This window comes from Trichechus manatus, unplaced genomic scaffold, assembly GCF_000243295.1.
Source record: "Trichechus manatus latirostris isolate Lorelei unplaced genomic scaffold, TriManLat1.0 scaffold00093, whole genome shotgun sequence".
NCBI lineage: Eukaryota > Metazoa > Chordata > Mammalia > Sirenia > Trichechidae > Trichechus > Trichechus manatus.
In genome coordinates this window covers 4,540,342-4,560,817 of record NW_004444029.1, presented here as the reverse complement: position 1 = coordinate 4,560,817, position 20,476 = coordinate 4,540,342, and the positions used below count along the sequence as shown (strand labels likewise).

At 47.3% G+C, this 20,476-nt stretch overlaps 1 protein-coding gene across 1 annotated transcript in view; it reads right to left on the bottom strand.

Moving 5' to 3' along the window:
• The window catches only part of NOBOX (NOBOX oogenesis homeobox), a 24,839-nt gene extending 5,722 nt beyond the window's left edge, over positions 1-19,117 (bottom strand). The window contains exons 1-2 of the mRNA XM_012557280.1: positions 18,964-19,117; positions 8-227 (exon numbers count right to left, since the gene is read on the bottom strand). Of these exons, the coding sequence (XP_012412734.1) occupies positions 8-227; positions 18,964-19,117 (374 nt within the window). The remainder of the gene's footprint in view (positions 1-7; positions 228-18,963) is intronic.
• Between the last annotated feature and the right edge of the window lie 1,359 nt (positions 19,118-20,476).

The following is a 20,476-nucleotide window of genomic DNA, read 5'->3' as shown; positions in this document are numbered from 1 at the left end:
CAGGTGCCGGCTCATCAAGGCGCGGGCTCCGCGACGCCGCTCCGCCCCTGGTCGGGGCGCGGGGGCGAAAGGCGAGGCGAGGGGGTGGCCAGGACTGCTGGGGCCTGGGGCCGGGGCGGCCAGGGGCCGGCCCTGGTAGTGGGTGGGCCCCGGGCCTTCCTGAGCCCGCGACTGAACCGCGGAGGCGTGTCCGTAGCCACTGCTCAGGGCTGCAGCCCCCGCGCAGGCTGTCGGTGAAAACCGGGGTTAAGGGGCCCCAGTGCAGCCTGTCTGCCTCAAGGGCCCGCGCTGAGCTGCCCAGATGATGAAGAACAAGCGGAGGGACCCGGGACACAGGTCAATGCGATGCCACACGCGCACCGGTGGAGAAGGCGCCGGGCTGACGGGAAGAGGACTGCTGGTCCCGGCTTGTCACTATGCCCCCCACCCCCATTTAATATCGCAGGTCTGTTCGCTGAGGGCAAGCTCATGGAGGGGGGGCTCTCAGAGGGCTGAATCTGTGCTCCCGAGTTCATAAAATGTTTCTTGCCTTCTTACTAAAAAAATCAGAATTTTAAAATTCTCATGGCCCGTTGAGTGGGTGGGGGTGCTGCGCAGACTGGGACAGGTGCGTGGAGCTGGGGGGCGGGTCTGAACAGAAGCCAGGTGTCTTGCTTTAGGGTTTCTGTGGCTCTGGACACCACGTGCTTTTCATGCTGTAATCATGGGCTTCTCCCAGGGCTAGTCCTGCCCATGTGGACTTTGGGGGTTGTGAGAGGTGGGTACTTCTGCAGACTTAAGGAGCAAATTAGCTTCTCGGGCCTAGGATCGAAAATCTGGGTGTCTGATGTTTCCTTCTGACTCCTTCTATGAGGTTAATACCTTCTGGTTAACGAGGGGTTTAGAAATAGAGCCTGGTCTCTCGGCTGGAAATGGAACATTCTAGGCCACGTGAACAAGGTGTGAGGGGGGCAGTGGGGTTACTTTCAACATGAAAAATCAGGACCTTGGGAGGTGACGTGGTGGTGAATGGAACATGAGGGTTCAGTGGTGGCCCCTGAAGGCACCTCGTACACGACGGGGAGAGCCTGGGTGGTGCAAAGGGGGTTTCCGGTTCAGTGTATACCCAAGCCCCTGCTATGCGCACTGTGGTCGGGGTGAGTCGGAAGGATGTGCAGGCTGGTGTGATGTGCAGGCTGGTATGGGCACAGAGGAGTGGTACCATCTCCTAGATTAAGATGGGGTGGGGGTGGGGCAGAGACGGGCCAGGGAAAGCCTCCAGCCGAGGCCTGCTAAATGCCGAGCTCACCACGCCACACCCCTGCTGACTTCCCGTTGGGGGAAGACCAAGCCCCTCACCTGGCAGGAGAGCCTTCCGAGGCCCAGCCCCTCTCTCCGGAGCCTCCTCTCCCCTGAGCCCGCCCCCCGCATGCCCACCACACCCAGGCACGAAGCTTTACTGTTATTCAAAGAGCTTTGCTCCAAACACCTGGATCAGAACGTCTTAGGATTTTAATCGCTAGGTCCAGGGATCCCGTCGCCGTGGAGCTGATGCCGACTCGTGGAGATCCCGCGTGTGTCAGAGGAGGACTGTGCTCTTTAGGGTTTTCGATGGCTGGTTTTTCAGAAGTAGATGGTCAGGTCTTTCTTCTGAGGCATCTCTGGGTGAACTCCAACCTCTAGGCTTCCAGCTAGCGGCTGAGGGCTTCACCCTTTGCACCACCCAGAGACTGTAGACCAAGGAGGAACTCAGAAATACCGATTTTACCTTGTCTTTCAGGTGATTGCTATACACGCTGCAGTCTGAGACGCACAGACCTTTGAAAAACAAAGTTGATGATGGGCCCTGGGCGGGGGTGGGGGAGGAAATTTCCTTTTGCCCATTGCTGAGGTCTTTGTCAGTGAAAAACAGGGCATGATGCATCTTGTAATAGATTTTCCTACGGCATTAAATGAGGAATACATCGGCCTCTCTGCTGTCACTGATGCTGTGCTGCCTGGTACCATCTGTGGGGTACAGGCTGGACCCCACTTTCACAGGGAATTTTGAAAAACAGGGTCTAATTGTACAACGGTTTGGGGAATGGAAGATGTTGACGTTTTCTAAACATCTGAAAAATTGCTGGTGCTGGGCTTAGGCTAGGACATCAGGGACATCCAAGTTTTTGTTTTTCTTTCAGTTATTTTTGATCTTCTTGGTTTACTGTTGTTGAATTTTTTTGCAAATGATACAGTTGAGGCTTTTTGTCCATCTACATGAATTATCTGATTTTGTGGCTGCAAGTGGATTTGATTTAAGGTGTGCATGGAGAGAGGGAAGAAGGTCTTGATTTGTTTTGTGGGGGAGGTTGTGCTTGCACTATATTCTGTAAACGTCTGTCTTGCACTGATCACCTTCAAGGCGAGGAGGTTTGTTGTGGAAGTTTCTATAGCAGGTAAGAAAGTGAGGTTGCTCAGTTATCCAGATGGAGGCCGACAAGGTGTTGTCTTAGGGGTGCTTGGGGATATTTATTTCTAAGTCTTGTTTGGTTCCCTTTCATCTTCCTGACCCTCATCAGACCAGTTTGGAGAGGAGGGGAAGGATTTTTTTTTTTTTTTTTTTTGTGGATGTATACACTTATTTCAACAATTTTTATATGCATAATTCAGTGACATTGACTACATTCTTCAAGCTGTGCTACCATTCTCATCATCCTTTTCCACATTATTCTACCACCATTATCTCAAACTCACTGCTCCCTGAGCTTGAAAGGGAAGAGTTCTTTTAAAATATTGTTTTGGTTTCTTATTTTTCACAGCCAAGCTATGAAACACCATCATCACCCCCTTTACGAGAACCATTTATTCTAACGTCTTTTTCTTCTCCTGGGCAGGAGGATGACAGAACACCAGGAAACACGTCTGACGCTCTTAAGGAATATACTGGATCGGTTTTTCTGTTGGTGCGGTTAACTGTATAATTTGGTCAAGCAACTGAAATAAGCCGTCTTTGTCCTTCTCCCTTCCCCCCGCCCCCCAACCAAGAGAAAAATAATCAGAACACGAAGGCTGATTCAGACCATTTTTCAAAGCAGAATCGCCGGTCATTTGTTCTTGCTCTAATGTTCTTGGTGTGGGCAGCAACAGGTCATCAGAAGCTCTGGGGCCAGAAGACGTGTGACCTGCAGGCAGAAATTTGAGCGGCTCCTGGATGCAGTGAGCACAGCCACAGCAAACATAGGGAGGAGGGCCTGGGGGACAGCCTGGAGGAGACACACCCTCCAGGGCAGGGCGAACAGCAGGATGTGAGGCCAATGGCAGGAAGGTCAGATCAACACAGGGACCCCCAAGGGACCCCCCCCAGCGGACAGAGCCAGTGATGGGGAGAGATGTTGGAGACATCAAGGTCTCCGCCCAGTTGAAGCCCCAAGAAAGGCAGCTGGAGGTTGCTGGGGAGGGGAATTGCCAACACCTGGCTAAGGTGAAGTCTGCTCCTGCCTGGACAAGGCTGTTTCTGCCACTATTCAGGGTGATCACTCCTAACACCCTCGCTGCAAACCCCCAAGATTTTGTGCTTCTCACAAGAATGTGACCATCTTGAAAGCCTGTTATTGCTGCTGCTGTTTTCAGTCAGGCTGTGATCACAGTGGGTTGTCCTTGCATGTGCTCTGTGATTTACAAAGTGCCTTCCTGCCTGTTCTAACACCTTCTGGATGTGTCCGAGGATAGGTCGGTTGGACTCTGTTCTGTTCTGGTCTTGTCCAGGATTGCAGGTTATATTCTATTATTGCTTATGCATTATAATGTTATATTATTTTTTCAGTTGGAGGCAGTGTTTCTATTCTAACCTGGTTTTGTCTGAGATTGCAAATTATATTATTGCTTATATTTTTCTATTGGGTTTTCTGACTTTTTCTTACTGATTTGTAGGTGAACTCATGAGCTTTTGAGAATATATTTCCCAGCTGTGCCCACCGAAAGGGCCTAGAAGCAGTGACACTCAGTAGCAATGAGCACACCCAGCACTCAGATCTTGGTCTCTAAATACCATTCCCTAATAAAAGGAACCAGGACTCTGAACTCACAGCTTTCACAGGCAGAGCAAGAACAGTTCAAGGAAGTGCACAAAAATGGATTATTGCTTTTTTATATTGCTAATGACAGCATGGCCCTCAGGACCCCTTGACTTTGTCTGTAGCTATACCCCCTCCTCCCCCTCTGCCCTCACCTTTCAGTTCTGTCTCAGAATGGCTGTGCCTTCCATGCTGCAGGGCCACAAATCATCTTCTTTCATCTGCACAAAACATCTTCTCTTTCATTTCTGTCAGAGTCTTACTCATACTTCCAAGCCCAACCCAAATATCCTCTGGAAGCATGTCACAGCCAGGCAACGCCAGAGTTAACTGCACCCTCCTTTGCCCGCCCCAGCAGGTGTGGGCAGCGATACAATGCCACTTAATGCCATCTGTCCTGCGAGAGTTTGTGTGTCCCCACTGGACTGCGGGTTCACCCAGGCACTTTCTACTTGCTTTACAAATATTAGCTCATTTGATCTTCATAACCCCATGAAGTTCTATTAACCCCATTTTATAGGAGAAGAAAGGAGGCACAGAGGCTTAAGTAGGTGCCAGAGGTCACATGTTGGTAAGTGGCACGCCCAGGATTTGAACCCAGGCAGTCTGGTTCTAGCCTGAATTATTTTTTTTAAATTTTATTAAAAAAATGTATAACATAAAATTTGCCATTTTGCCTATGTTAAGTGTGCAATTCAATGACATTAATTACATTCACCGTATTGAGCAATATCACCACTCTCTAGTTTTAAACCTTTTTCTTCTCCTCAAACAAAACTCAGTGCCGCTTGGATTGAGGTTGGCCTGACCTTGTCTTTGTTGTTGTTAGTGAACATCAAGTCAGCGCCAACTCACGGCAGCCCCCGTGTACCACAGAACAAAGTGTTGCCCGGTCCTGTGCCATTTTCATGATCGTTGCTATGTTTGAGTCCATGGTTTTGGCCACTGTGTATTTTGAGTACCTTCCAACACAGGGAACTCATCTTCCAGCACTATATCAGACAGTATCCTGTTGTGATCCATAGGATTTTCATTGTTTAATGTTCAGAAGTAGATCACCAGGCCTTTCCTCCTAGTCTATCTTAGTCTGGAAGCTCCACTGAAACCTGTTTACCATGGGTGACCCTTCTGGTATTTGAAATACTGGAGGCATAGCTTCCAGCAGCAGCATAGCAACATGCAAGCCACCACAGTACAACAAACTGACAGATAGGTGGTGGGACCTTGTCTGTAGATATCTCCTTTTTGGTGGTACCAATCAGGGCAGGATCACCAGAGTGGGTGAGAAACGAGGAGCAACTTCCTTTGTGTGGAGGAGGGAAAGGTGAAAAACAAGGTTTGCCTTCAGCAAGGCAGAGATTAAATGATAGCAAACCAGGTCAATCACCTGAGAAGTCAGCCTGCAGAACCTGTCACTCGGCGCGTTGAGAGGACAGGAAGCAACAGAACTGGATAGGTTACCAGACCCAGTCTTCATCTTGCAATCGGCTCTGGTCGTCCTGTCTTGCTGGGGTGTTGCATGTGCGAGGGCTGTGGGTTTGGTCTGGGTGACCTGGAGCCGTGTCAGGTGCGTTCACAGCTGTCCCAAGGAGGGGAGAAGAGAGTTGCAGGGAGGGGAAGGGCCATATTTGGGATTAAGTTCCCGCTCAACTGCTAACCTAAAGGTTGGTAATTCAGACCCACCCAGTGGCACTGCAGAAGAAAGGCTTGGTGGCCTGCTTCCACTAAGATCACAGCCAAGAAAACCCTATGGGGCAGTTCTGCTGTGTAACGCATGGGTTCGCCATGAGTCAGAATCGACTCCACGGCAAAGGGTTTGGTTTTGTTGTTGTTGTTGTAGTGGACATTTATGGAGTAAGTATTCTTTCATTAGGAGTTGGGAGATCTAATTTCTGGTTCTTTGGCCCTTCTGCTGATCTGGGTGCATGGGCTGATCTTGGTGTCCCTGAAACATCTCAGACTTCACTTGCTCCAGACTGAACTCCTAATTCCCACCCCAAGCTTGTGACCCTCCAGGCCTTCCTGTCTCTGCCTCACCCACCCATGGGCGTCACCCCAGTCCCCCTACCCCTCACAGCTCCCAGATGAATGGCCATACCTTCCCGCCAGGGCAGTGTTCAAAGCACACCCGGACCCTTGACTTCCTCTGGCTGTCACCGGTCTCCCCCTGGCTGCTCTGCTCTCTGCTGCTGTTTTCGTGACAGCTCCCCGAGCCCACCTCCCCAAGCCCGGCCTCCCCAAGCCCGGCCTCCCCGAGCCCGCCTCCCTAGTCCACTGCTCATAGTATAATGCATTCTCTGCAGGCTTGTGAGGGAAACGGTCCTAACTCGTAAATTAACTCACATAGGGTGTTCTGTTTGTACCCTTGAATGACCTTCCACTGTCCTCAGAGAGGAATGCAGACGTGTCACTGGGGCCCTGCCTGACCTGGCCTGGCTTACCTGTCCACCTGTATCTCAGGTGGTTCTTCACTCTGCCCCAGTCTCCTTCAGGAGCCTTAAACGTGTCAAGTTTTTCCTGTCTTGGGGCCTTCGCAGATGCTGTTCCCTGTGCCTGCACACCATTCCCTTGATTCTTTGTGGCTGGTTCATATTCAGGCTTAACTATTTAACTGTTACCCATTAGCTAAGGCTCCGTTGGCCACATGATCTAGGTGACACCTACCTGCATTCTAATCTGTTCTCTTTATTTTCATGATAACTTTTTTAAAATAATATTTGATCGTATTTTTGGTAAAGGTTTACATAGCAGTTTAGATTCCCATTCAACAGTTTCTGTGCGAGTAGTTCAGAGACATTGCTTACATCATTCACCATGTGTGAACATTCTCATTATTTCCATTCTGGTGGTTCCACTTCCATTAATCTCGTTTCCCTGCCCTGTTACATTCTCAGCTTTGTTTTAAAGTAATTGTTGACCGTTGGGTCTCATATAGGTGATTTTTTAAAGGAGCACAGTACTTATAAGTGATAGTCATTATTTTTTCAGCCAGTTTGTTATTTAACTACAAGGTGACCTCAGGGGTTAATTTCAGTTCAAGGTTTAAAAGTATCTCAGGACAATAATCTTGGGGAGTCCTCTAGTCTCAACCAGCCCAGTAGATCTAGATTTTTTTTGTTTGTATGTTTTTTAGGAATTTGAGGTTCTGTTCCATATTTTTCTCCCATTCTGTCAGGGTCCATCTGTTGTGGCCCTAGTTAGAACAGTCAGTCGTGGTAGCTGGGTACCGTCTAGTTCTGGTCTCATGGTAGAGGCCATGGTTCATGTAGACTGTTTATCCTGTAGACTAGCTTCTTGTTTGATCCATGATAACTCTTACCACCACGTGTACTCATTTTCTTCTTTGTCTGCCTACATCTGTCTCCCCTACTATATTTTGAGCTCCCTGGGTACAGCACTGGTTGGTTTCACCAATATGTACCTATGTACACCAAGCATTGTAGAGTCGCTGGGGGGCACCAACAGTTAAGCACTCTGCTACTAGCTAAAAGGTTGATGGTTTGAACCCACCCAGAGGTACGCTGGAAGAAAGTTGTGACAATCTGCTTCTGGAGATGTTACAACCTTGCGAACCCTATGGAGCAGTTCTACTCTGCACATATGGGGTCGCCATGAGTTGGAATTGACTCCACGACAGCTAACAACAAAACATCATTCTAACAATCTAGCCTGGTGGCTGGCATGTAATGTTGACTGTTTGTCGGATGAATAAACAAATGGATTAGTAACAGGGCCAGCTGCCCCCTCCCGCCCACTTTCAGGAACTCCAGTTCGCTAAATTGTAGCCACATCCACGCTTTTCCATAATGTGGAGCATTGCATGCTCTTGTCTCTACTTAGGGCGATCTTCTGACCCTCAACCTTTGTCTGGTTCTTTAAGACCCAACTCTGCACGCCCGGTGTGCCACCCACGCCCTGGATATGCCTCGCTGTGCACTGGAGACCGATTCACAGAGATTCTTAGTTTGATTTCTGCCCCTGACAGAGCTCTCCTGGAGGGTGGGGACCTGGATGTCCACATCATGTTTTCACCCCTTTGGCCCTCTCAGAGCCTGACTTGTGGTAGCTTCTTGGGAAATGTGTGCTTTGTAAGTGGACGTCTGGCAAGGTGTGTCACCATGCTTCTGAAACAGTAGTGGCTGGCTTATTTAGGGGACTTGAGGGTGACAAATAAGAAGAACAAAATGAAATTCGGCCCAGACCAGCTGCCCTTGTCCTGCAGGTGCTCCACACTAGGCTGGGCTGGTCAAGGAGGGTGCCGAGCAGGTGCCGGCCCCTTCAGGACGTGGCCCAGCGTGTCTGGGCTTCCTAGTGCTGCTGCAACACAGACGCCACACGTGGTGCCTTTACAATACAGACGCTGATTCTCACAGCTCCGGAGGCTGTAAGTCTCCGTCAGGGTCTTGGCCGTGTCGATTCCGTCCTTGTCGGTAGCCCTAGGCGTTCCTGGGTTCCTTGGCTTACAGGAATCCTCGAGTGGCATCTGTCTTCCCCGTTTGTGTGTGCATCTCTCTGTGTTGATTCTGCTCTCTTTATAACTCAGAAGTGATCAGGTTGAGGACATGCCCTACAATGGTATGTTCTCATTAACATAACAAAGAAAACCCTATTCCCAAACAGGATTACATTCACAAGTACAGGGGTTAGGATTCCAACACATATTTTGTGGGGCGGGGGGCACAGTCCAATCCACACACATCATTTTGTTTTGTTTTGATCTCTCACACAGTGCGGTTCAGTGACTGATTTCTGTGAAGTAAGTGCAGGAGAAGTTATTACTTGGGAGTTCCCTGGAATCAATACCCTCTCATCCCCATCAAAGCAGTGGCCTTGCCTTGGAGTAAGAGTTGGGCCAGGGTGCAAGCCAGGGTCCTGGAGGCTGAGCCATGGATGTCTCCTGAACTTCCTGGGGCTCGTGCACTCAGGGCCATGTATGTGATGGATCCAAGATTCTTTTTTTCCTAAATGTTATTTATTTTGTTGTTGAGAATATGTTGTATGTTGAGCAGAACATACACCAATTCAACAGTTTATACATGTACGGTTCAGTGACATGGATTACATTCTTCAAGTTGTGCAACCATGCTCACCTTCCTTTTCTGAGTTGTTCTTCCCTCATTAACATAAACTCACTGCCCCTAAGTTTCCTGTCTAATCTTTCAAGTTGCTGTTGTCAATTTGATCCCATATAGATAGTTCTTGAAAGAGTATAATGCTCAAGGTAGATATTCTTTATTAGTTAAGCTAAACTGTTGTTTGGTTTTAAGAAGAGCTCAAGAGAGATTTCTAGTTTATGGTTTAAAGATGATCTCAGGACAATAGTTTCAGGGGTTCAGCCACCCTCCATGGCTCCAGAAAGTCTGGAGTCCGTGATAACTCCTGTTCTGCATTTTCCCCTTTTTGATCAGAATTCGTCTATGGAATGAATCTTTGATCAAAATATTCAGTAATGGTACAGGTGCACCATCCAGTTCTTCTAGTCTCATGGCAAAGAAAGCAGTTGTTCATGGAGGTAATTCGCCACAAATTCCATATCATCCTTCTATTCCTGACTCTCCTTCTTTCTCTATTGCTGCAGGTGAATTGTTGTGCCTTGGATGGCTGCTTGCAAGATTCTAAGACCGCAGGCAATACACAATGAACTAGGAAGTAGAACAGGAGTGCCAAACATATTATTAGGCCACTTAACTGGGATGTCCCATGAAACCATGACCCTAAATCTCCAAACCAAGGAACCAAATCCTGTAAGGTGTTTGGTTGTACATAAGCAGTCCCATAAGCTACGCTTTTCTTTCCTTCTTTTTTTGGTCATTGTTGTAAGTATATCTGTCCTACAACTTTTTGCCAATTCACCTTTTTACAGGTGTACAACTTATTGACAGCAATTACAAAAATTGGCTGTGTAACCCTGCAACCCTACCCTTAATCAATGCGATTTTCCCATCACCATTAAATGCAATTCTCCCCCCTCCCTCCTGCTCCTGTAACCACTAATAAACTTTGATCTCTATACATGTGCCTTTTCTTGTCTTTTTATGTAAGTGAGGTTATATAGTATTTGTCCTTTTGTGATTGGCTGGTTTTGCTCAGCATAATGTCTTCAAGCTCCATCCATATTTTGCATGTGTCAAGACTTCATTTCTCCTACTGGCTAAGTAGTACTTCATTGTATGTATGAACCACATTTTGTTTACCCATTCATCTGTGGATGGGCACTTAGGTTGTTTCTACCTATTGGCTATTGTGAATAGTGCTGCAGTGAACACTGGTATGCAAGTCTCTGTTTTCGAGTTTTTTGGGTATATACCTAGGTGAGGAATTGCTGAGTCATATGGTAGTTCTATTTTTAGTTATTTGAGGAACCGCCACACTGGTTTCCACAATGGCTATACCGTTTTGCATTCCCACCAGCTATGGATAAGGGTTCCAATTTCCCCACATGCTCACCAATATTTGTTCCTTCTTCCTTTTCTTTCTTTTTTTTTTTTTTTAAATCTTAGCCATCCTGTTGTTGTTACGTGCCGACGAGTTGGTTCTGACTCATAGCGACCCCATGCACAACAGAATGAAACATTGCCCCATCCTGCACCATCCTTACAACTGGTGCTATGTTTGAGCCCACTGTTGTAGCCATTGTGTTAATCCGTCTCATTGAGGGTCTTCTCTTTTTTGATGACCTACTACTTTACTAAGCATGATGTCCTTCTCCAGGGACTGGTCCCTCCTGATAACATGTCCAAAGTATGTGAGATGACATCTCGCTATCCTCGCTTCTAAGGAGCATTTTGGCTGTACTTCTTCCAAGATAGATTTGTTCGTTCTTCTGGCAGTCCATGGTGTTCTATATTTTCCACCAACACCAAAATTCAAAGGCATCAATTCTCCTTTGGTCTTCCTTATTCGTTGTCCAGCTTTGGCATGCATACGAGGTGATTGAAAATATCATGGCTTGGTCAGGCACACCTTAGTCCTCAAAGTGACATCTTTGCTTTTTAACACTTTAAAAAGGTCTTGCAGCAGATTTGCCCAATGCAATGCATCTTTTGATTTCTTGGCTGTTACTTCCATGGGTGTTGATTGTGGATCCAAGTAAAATAAAATCCTTGACAACTTCAGTCTTTTCTCCATTTATCATGATGTTGCTTATTGGTACAGTTGTGAGGATTTTTGTTTTAAGTTAAGGTATGATCCACTGAAGGCTGTAGTCTTTGATCTTCATCATTAAGTGCTTCAAGTCCTCTTAGCTTTCTGCAAGCAAGGTTGTGTCATCTGCATATCACAGGTTGTTAATGAATCTCCTCTAATCCTGATGCTGAGTACTTCTTCATATAGTCCAGCTTCTCAGATTATTTGCTCAGCATATAGATTGAATTAGTATGGTGAAAAGATACAACCCTGACACACACGTTTCTTGACTTTAAACCATACAGTATCCTCTTATTCTGTTTGAACAACTGCCTCTTGGTCTATGTACAAGTTCCCATGAGCACAATTCAGTGTTCTGGAGTTGCCATTCTTTGCAATGTTATTCATAATTTGTTATGATCCACACAGTTGAATGCCTTTGCATAGTCAATAAGACACAGATAAACATCTTTTCTGGTATTCTCTGCTTTCAGCCAAGATCCATCTGACATCTGCAATGATATCTTTCGTTCCTCGACCTCTTCTTAATCTGGTTTGAATTTCTGGCAGTTCCCTGTCGATTTACTGCTGCAACTATTTTTGAATTATCTTGAGCACAATTTTACTTGTGTGTGATATTAATGATATTGTTCAAAAATTTCCTCATTCCATTGATCAGCTTTCTTTAGAATGGTTGGCCAGGTAGCTGTCTTCCCAATTTCTTGGCATAGATTAGTGAGTGCTTCCAGCGTTTCACCCACTTGTTGTAACATCTCAATTGGTATTCTGTCAATTCCTGGAGACTTGTTTCTCACCAATGCCTTCAGTGCAGCTTGGACTTCTTCCTTTGGTACCACTGGTTCTTGATCATATGCTACCTCCGGAAATGGTTTGATGTTGACCAATTCTTTTTGGTGTAGTGACTCTGTATATTCCTTCCATCTTCTTTTGCCTCTTCCTGCATCATTCAATTTGTTGCAAATAGAATCCTTCAAAATTGCAACTTAAAGCTTGACTGTTTTCTTCAGTTCTTTCAGCTTGAGAAATGCTGAGGGTGTTCTTCCCTTTTTGTTTTCTAACTCTAGGTCTTTGCACATTTCATTATTCTAGTGGGAGTGAAATGGTATCTCATCGTGGTTTTGATTTATATCTCTCTGATGGCTAATGACGCTGAGCATCTTTTCCTGTGTCTGATGGCCATTTGAATGTCCTCTTTGCTTAAATGTCTGTTCAGGTCCTTTGCCCATTTTATTATTGGGTTATTTGTCTTTTCATTGTTAAATTGTCAAAGTTTTTTTAATATATATTTTGGTTATTAAATTCTTACCAGACATGTTTTCCAAAGATATTCTCCTAGTTGGTATCTTGTCTTTTCACTTTTTTTGTAAAGTCTTTTGATGAACAGAAGTTTTTAATTTTTATGAGGTCCCAGTTATTTATTTTGTCTTTCACTGTTTGTGCTTTTGTTATTATATTAGATAATCCATTGTTAGAAGCCAGGCCTGACAGAGTTGGCCCTACATTTTCTTCTAAGGATTTTCTAGTTTTAGTTTGCACGTTTAGGTCCTTAATCCATTTTGAATTTGCTTTTGTGTATGGTGTGAGCATAGGTCTGATTTCATTTTTCTGCAAGTGGAAATCCAATTTTCCCAACACCATTTATTGCAGAGATTCTTCTTTTCCCATAGAATGGACTTAGCACCCTTGTCAAAAATCAGTTGACCATAGATGTGTGGGTTTATTTCTGGATTCTCAATTATTTCCCATTGGTCTTATGTCTATTGTTATACCAGTACCAGGCTGTTTTGATTACTGTAGCCATATGGTTCCAAGATTCTTGATTGTCTTTGAAAGCTGACAATTAAGGGCATAGCAAGCATTTTGATGCCCACCTCCGTACTCAAGATGGGGGTGGGAGGGACTCAGATGTGTTACAGAATAAAACAAAGTCCATCAAAAACTAAAAAGATAAACCTGAGTGCATTTACTTGTTTGCTAGGCAAGGGGACACACACGCTGGAGAAGTCCATGAAACCATTCGCTCGGAGTGGGCATACGGCCCGCAGCTGGATCTTCTGGAAAGGGGTCTTCCAGGTGGTCATGGTAAATAGTGATTAAAACCTGCCTCTGGATAGAACAGAACGATCCATGGATGGACATGTGGATGCTAAGGTCAGTCCCCTTTGTCAGAGTCTTTAATTTGGTCCAGCAGAGGTTTCATGGGTCAGATTACTCATAATTCTTAGTCCTGTATCAGACCTGGATGGTGGTGGTTGGAAGTCATTTAATGGCTCCACCTGCTCAGAGACGGTCTGGATAAAATACAGCCTTCCATTGTGACCTCTCCTCGCACCATAAACCTGATCTGAGTGTGGGTATAAGTGGACACTTTTCCATTTATGGGCGTTGTTTTAGTCATCTAATGCTGCTATAACAGAAATACCACAAATGGATGGCTTTAACAATGAGAAATTTAATTTCTCACAGTCTAGTAGGCTAGAAGTCCAAATTCAGGGCGTCAGCTCCAGGGGAAGGCTTTCTCTCTCTGTCAGCTCTGGAGGAACGTCCTTGTCATCAGTCTTCCCCTGGACTAAGAGCTTCTCAGTGCAGGAACCCAAAGGACGTGCTCTGCTTCTGGCACTGCTTTCTTGGTGGTATGAGGTCCCCAACACTCTGCTTGCTTCCCTTTCCTTTTATCTCTTGTAAGATAAAAGGTGGTGCAGGCCACACCCCAGGGAAACTTCTTTACATTGCATCATGATGTGACCTGAGCAAGGGTGTTACATCCCACTCTAATCCTCTTTAACCACAGGCAGAGATTATAATATATAGGAAAATCACAAAATGGAGGACAACCACAGAATACTGGGAATCATGGCCTAACCAAGTTGACACATATTTTGGGAGGACACAATTCAATCCATGACAGGCATGTTCGTGTGGTTTATCCTATGTATATTTTGGGGGGGACAGACCTCAGTGAGTTTGGAGATGGGACATCATGGGTTCTATGTTGGTAGAGGGAAATTAATGATGTTACAAATCTAGGACTCTCAACAGGTTAAACTTAATCAAATGTTGAAGAAAAGAACCCAGGCTTTGGAGTGGAGTAGGAAAGACGTGCGTTTGCATGGCAATTTAACCACTTATTAGCTGAGCAAATTTGTCCTAGTCTCAGTTTCTTCCTGTAAAACAGGGATAGCGATACCAGTCTCGTATCAGTTAGTGGGGGGATTAAGAGTGATATCTGTAAACCACCTTCCACCACGGCTCCTGCTCTTGCATGAGGGGCAGTGAAGAACTGAGAGCTTCCCTCACTGGCAGACCCCTATCCAATGTCCCCATCTATGGACCCCTCAACTGTCCCTCCCATACCCCAGTGTCTTAGACTGGGCTCTCTAGAGAAGCAAAACCAGTAAAGCATATAAACATATATATATATAGATTTATATCAAGGAAATGGTCCGCACAGTTGCCGAAGCTAGAATGTCCAAAGTCCTTGGGTCAGGATAGAGGCTTCTTCTGATTCACACAGCCACAGGGGCTGGTGAACCCAAGATTGCCAGGTCGGAGAGCAGGGCTCTTGCTCACAGGCTGTGAAAATCGACGAATCCTAAGATCAGAAGGCAAGACCACAGGTAAGCTGCTAGCTCAAGTCCCAAGAACCAGAGGTCAAATGAAGAGGAGCCAGCTGCAGGATCCAGAACAAGCAAAAGCCCTGCTCCCCACCAGGGTTGCTGGGTGCAGTACAGGCGTCACTGGATGGGTGGAGATGTGGAGCCAAGAAGACAAGTTATCTACTATCGCCTGCACACCTGGAGCACAATGGTACAAGGGCTGATTAACTGCCATCAACACTCACCCCCAGGAAGGCCAAGAGCAGGTCTTCTGCTCTGTAGCCTGTCCTCCCCAGAACAAAGTACTCTTCTGCCCTCTGCTGTCTTGGAGGGTTCTCACGTTTCTAGATAGAACCCTCCTCTCTCAGCCTCTTAGTGCTGCTGTAACAAATACCACAAGTGGGTGGTTTTAACAAACAAATTTATCCTCTCACAGTTTAGGAGGCCAGAAGTCCAAATTCAGGGCACCGGCTCTAGCGGAAGCCTTTCTCTCTCTGTCGGCTCTGGGGGAAGGTCCTCGTTCCGTGGTTCCTTGGTGATCTTTGTGTGACATCGCATCTGTCTTCCCCCATCTCTGCTTCTTTTCTTCCTTAATCTGAGAGATTGACTCAAGACATACTAATTCTACCTCATTAACATAACAAAGAAACCCACCCCCAAATAGGATTATAACCACAGGGGTAGGGGGTTAGGATTGACAACACATATTTTAGGGGCACACAATTCAATCCATAACGCCCCCACTGCATACGTAACCCAGATCCTCCCGGTTTCTCTAGGAGCCTCCCCTCCCTCTGTACACTGTTAACCTCCCTCTCCCCCGATTCCCTCTTCTGCAATGAAGGCGTCTCACTACTGTGCGCGTTCAGTGCTCTGTCCACAAAGCGTGTTGTCAGGTGCAGAGGCCGGGGAGTGATGAAGACGAGGAAGTCCAGACCCTCGGTTCTCAGTGGGCTCACAATCTCGACGGTGGGGAATAGATGTGTGAAGGTAACTTTCTGAGGTGCTAATTTGCATTTTGTTTATTGTATTTTTCCTCTCACAGCTCAGGCAGCTCATCAAGCCCGGAGCATTTCCTTCCGGGGATTCTTCTGCAGGGCGGAAAGCAGACATCGCTTGAGGCCAAAGACTCCTTCAACCATTACCTAGGAAACTAGCAGGTTCCCCATGTTCACACCCCTTCCCCACAATTCTGACCTGGAGCTTCTGGAAGGAGGCTCAGGAATCTTCAGTTTCCAGCAGGTAGCCCAGGTGATTCTGATGCCAGTACTGGTTGTTTCAAAGAGCCCTGGTGGTGCAGTGGTTAAGCACGTGGCTGCTAACTGAAAGATCGGCAGTTGAAACCCACCAGCTGCTCTTTGGGAGAAAGATGTGGCGGTTTGCTCCTGTAAAGATTACAGCCTTGGAAAACCCTATGGGGCAGTTCTACTCTGTCCTATAGGATCACTATGAGTTGAAATTGACCCGACAGCAATAGGTTTACCAGTTGTTCCAGTATAGTGCTGGAAGATGAACCCCCTAGGATGGAAGGCACTCCACAGTAGCCACAACAATGGACTCAGACATCAGTGATCCTGAAGATGGAGCAGGACTGGGCTGCGTTTCATTCTGTGGTACGTGGGGTCACCATGAGTCAGGTCCGACTAGGCAGCAACCAAACAACTAACATTTACTGTGCTCCGAGAAGCAGGGCTCCCACCTGTTAGACACCCTGACACATTTTACTGTCATAGCTCTGAAAGCTTCCTGGTTTCCCCCAGGGCCGTCCTTCTCCATGCCTGTACGATCTGCGTGTCCGCCACTGTAGCATGGAACCTCTCACAACCACCCTCTCCGTATGCTGGGTGACATCCAGGAGGCGGAGGGGAGCTGCCTTCTTCCTGCGCATCGTGAGGTTTGGCTGTGGTTGCAGGATCTGGACTCTGTGAGATCGCAGGGCCAGTAGAACACTGGGCAACTGGAGAGGGAGCAACCGTCAGAATGGAGGCTGAACAGGACGACAGAGACCTGACGCAGAACCTCCAGAGCCAGCCCTGCCCCTTCAGAACAACCTTCAACAGCTGCTCTGCCGGGCTCTGCCCTGACGGGATACCTGCGGAGTCTCGCCCCAAGTCAGACTCGTTGTCAAGATGACGTTCTGGCCCATGTTCAGAAGTTCTGCAGACTTCACACCCCACGGTGAATGTTTACTCACTGGGCATATTGGGATCCAACCCTTATGATCTGTTAGGCATCTTTCTTTGCAAACTTAATGGTGTCATGGACTGAATTGTGTCCCCTAAAAAGGCATTTTCACGTCCTGTTTTCAGATTCTGTGTGGATCATAACAAATTGTGGATAACGTTGTAAAGAAAGGGGATTCCAGAACACTTAATTGTGCTCGTGAGGAACCTGTACATAGATCAAGAGGCAGTCATTCAAACGGAACAAGGGGATAATGCATTCGTGGTTTAAAAGCAGGAAAGGTGTGCGTCAGGGTTGTATCCTTTCACCACACTTATTCAATCTGTATGCTGAGCAAATCCGAGAAGTTGGGCTATGCAAAGAACATCGCATCAGGATTGGAGGAAGACTCATTAATAACCTGCCATATACGGATGACACAACCTTGCTTGCTGGAAGTGAAGAGGACTTGAAGCACTTACTGACTGAAGGTCAAAGGCCACAGCCTTCAGTATGGATTACACCTCAACATAAAACAAAAATCCTCACAACTGGGCCAATAAGCAACATCATAATAAACGGAGAAAATATTGAAGTTGTCAAGGATTTCATTTCACTTGGATCCACAATCAACTCCCATGGAAGCAGCAGTTAAGAAATTAAAAGACCCTTTGCACTAGGCAAATCTGCTGCAAAAGACCTCTTTAAAGTGTTCAAAAGCAGAGATGTCACCTTGAGGACTAAGGTGTGCCTGACCCAAGCCATGGTATTTTTAATCGTCTCATATGTATGTGAAAGCAGGACAATGAATAAGGAAGACCAAAGCAGAATTGTTGCCTGTGAATTACGGTGTTGGTGAAGAGTATTGAATATACCATGGACTGGCAGAAGAACAAACAAGTCTGTCTTGGAAGAGTGCTCCTTGGAAGCAAGGATGGCGAGACTTTGTCTCACGTACTTTGGACATGTTATCAGGAGGGACCAGTCCCTGGAGAAGGACATTATGCTTGGTAAAGTAGAGGTCAGCGAATAAGAGGAAGGCCCTCAATGAGATGGATTGACACAGTGACTGCAACAGAGGGCTCAAAAATAACAAGGATTGTGAGGCTGGCGCAGGACCGGGCAGTGTTTCCTTCAGTTCTGTTGTACACTGGGTTGCTCTGAGTTGGAACCAACTTGATGGCACCTAACAACAGGAACAAAAACCACCCCTGAACCTGTTAACGTGATCTTGCTTGGAACTAGGGTCTTTGAAGATGTTACTGGTTAACATGAGGTCATGCTGGAGTCGGGTGGGTCCTCATCCCGTCTGACTGGGGTCCTTATAAAAGAGGAGGAGAGACACAGAAGACAGAGGGAAGACACTGTGTGAAGACGAGGCAGAGATTGGAGTGATGCGTCTACAAATCAGGGAACTCCCAGGGTCCCCATCCGTCACTAGAAGCTAAGAGAGGCATGACGAGTTTCTCAGAGCCCTTAGAAGGAATCAGCTCACTGGACACCCTGATTTTGGGCCCCAGCCTCTACAACTTTGGGACATTACATTTCTGTTGTTTAAAGCCACTCAGCTTGTGGTCCTCCGTTACAGTGCCCTAGGATGCTATTACAAGTGCCACAGAGCTGTGTCTATAAAACTCCTCTGAGGAGCCTCCCATTTTTCACTGTCTCGCACAAACAACACAGCTTTCCTTTCTCCCCAGTAAGCAGGGTCAGAGGGCTGCCGTTCATAAGGAGGCATTCTTCTACATGGACAGTTTTCTTTTTTTAATCAAGAGTGTTATAATTTATAATTCACACCCTATAAAGTCTCACATCTTGTAGGTTGATATGGTTTTATGCCTTTGCTCACCTTGAGGTTTTCTTTGTCGAATTTAAAGAGTGAAGAAGGAGGTCACGCTTTCCTTGACCCTCGGCCTCAGAGTTGGAAGATGGTTGTCGTAAATCATCAGAGGCAAAGACGGGAAAGGCCGTCCATCTGGGAGGGTTCTGTGTCGTCGATTACCACTAGACTTCTAAGAATGTTAAACGCCAGAGGAGCAGCATCGTGGTCTCCTCCGTGACCTTGAGCAAGGAGAGCACAGCATCACTGCCCTTGATTCTGCACAGCAAGCCCTGCTCTTCCGGATCCAACCAAGAGACCAGGAGCAGCGCCAGCAGCTCGGGGCAGAAGCTGGACAACATGCTTCCGCTTTCAGGATGGCACGTTTGAATGCAGCTGTGGTGGTTCAGGGTGGAATTCTTGCCTTCCCCGCGGGAGACCCACGTTCACTTATCAAGGACGGCACGTTTGAATGCAGCTGTGGTGGTTCAGGGTAGAATCTTGCCTTCCCCGCGGGAGACCCGCGTTCAGTTGCGGCCGATGCCCCTTGTGCGCAGCCACCACCCGAAAGCTACCCCAGGGCAGCGACTGGCCTCCTGACAGAGCCCGTGTACCGATCCCCCCCAACCCCTGCCGCTTTCTCAGGCCCCCCATGGTTAGGATGCTTTGCATAGGATTTGCTGAGCTGAACTGAAATATGAGTGTAACTTCTACTGGGCCTAGATGAAAGTGGAACGGTATACACGCTGCATGTCAGTGAGGCTTGGCTGCCACCTGGTGGATGAACTCTCCAGTCTGTGCATCTCCGTAGGAAACACGAGTCATTTATTTGTTCAATATTGAAAAACGCATGGAGTCACCATGTGTCAGAATCAACTGGACAGCAACGGGTTTAACAGAGTTTTTTTGGGTCCTTAGTTAGGAGTCCCTGGGTGGTGCAAATGGTTAATGCACTTGGCTGCTAACTGAAAGGTTGGAGGTTCGAGTCCACCCAGAGGCACCTCAGAAGAAAGGCCTGGCGATTTACTTCTGTAAATGTCATCCATTGAAAACCCTGTGGGGCTCAGCTCTACGGTGGCACACATGGGGTAGCCGTGAGTCGGGGCTGACTCGACAGCACCTGGTTGTTCTGGGCCCTAGTGAGCTGTGGGTCTGGATGCCTGCGGATGGAGGGCTCACGGCTCTGCGTACATGGCAGGGCACGCCGCGTCCTGTGTCCACAAACATGACTGGCCGCCCGTTAAGCACACACGCTTCCACCACCGGATTCCATGTCGTCTGGGGTCCTCTCCAGCTCCGAGGCTATTCCACTCTCTACCTAGCCTGGAGAACAGTCTGGAATCAGAAGTATAGGATCCTTACTGCCAGCTGCAGCCAGAGAAGAATCCTACTCATCCTGGCCCAGGTGGGAAGCCTCTCAAACACAAACCACCCACTCGGCGGAGAGCAGGTCTCAGAGCAAATTCGACAAGGAGTGTGCTCAGGTGACCCCACTGGAAGACAGCCCTGGGAGTGAACTAGTGAGTTTCCACTGTGGTGGTGCCTGGCGGGTTTGCCTTAAGTCGACTTCTTCTTTCCGTGTCTGAGAGGACGACCCACACCATGGGGAAGGGTCTGCTTGCCTTCGGGTTCTAGAACCATTTAGGGCGTTAGAAAGATGCCCTGATATGGTAGGATGGGCAGTGTAACAACACAGCAGGACAAGCTCACCCGCGTCCCAG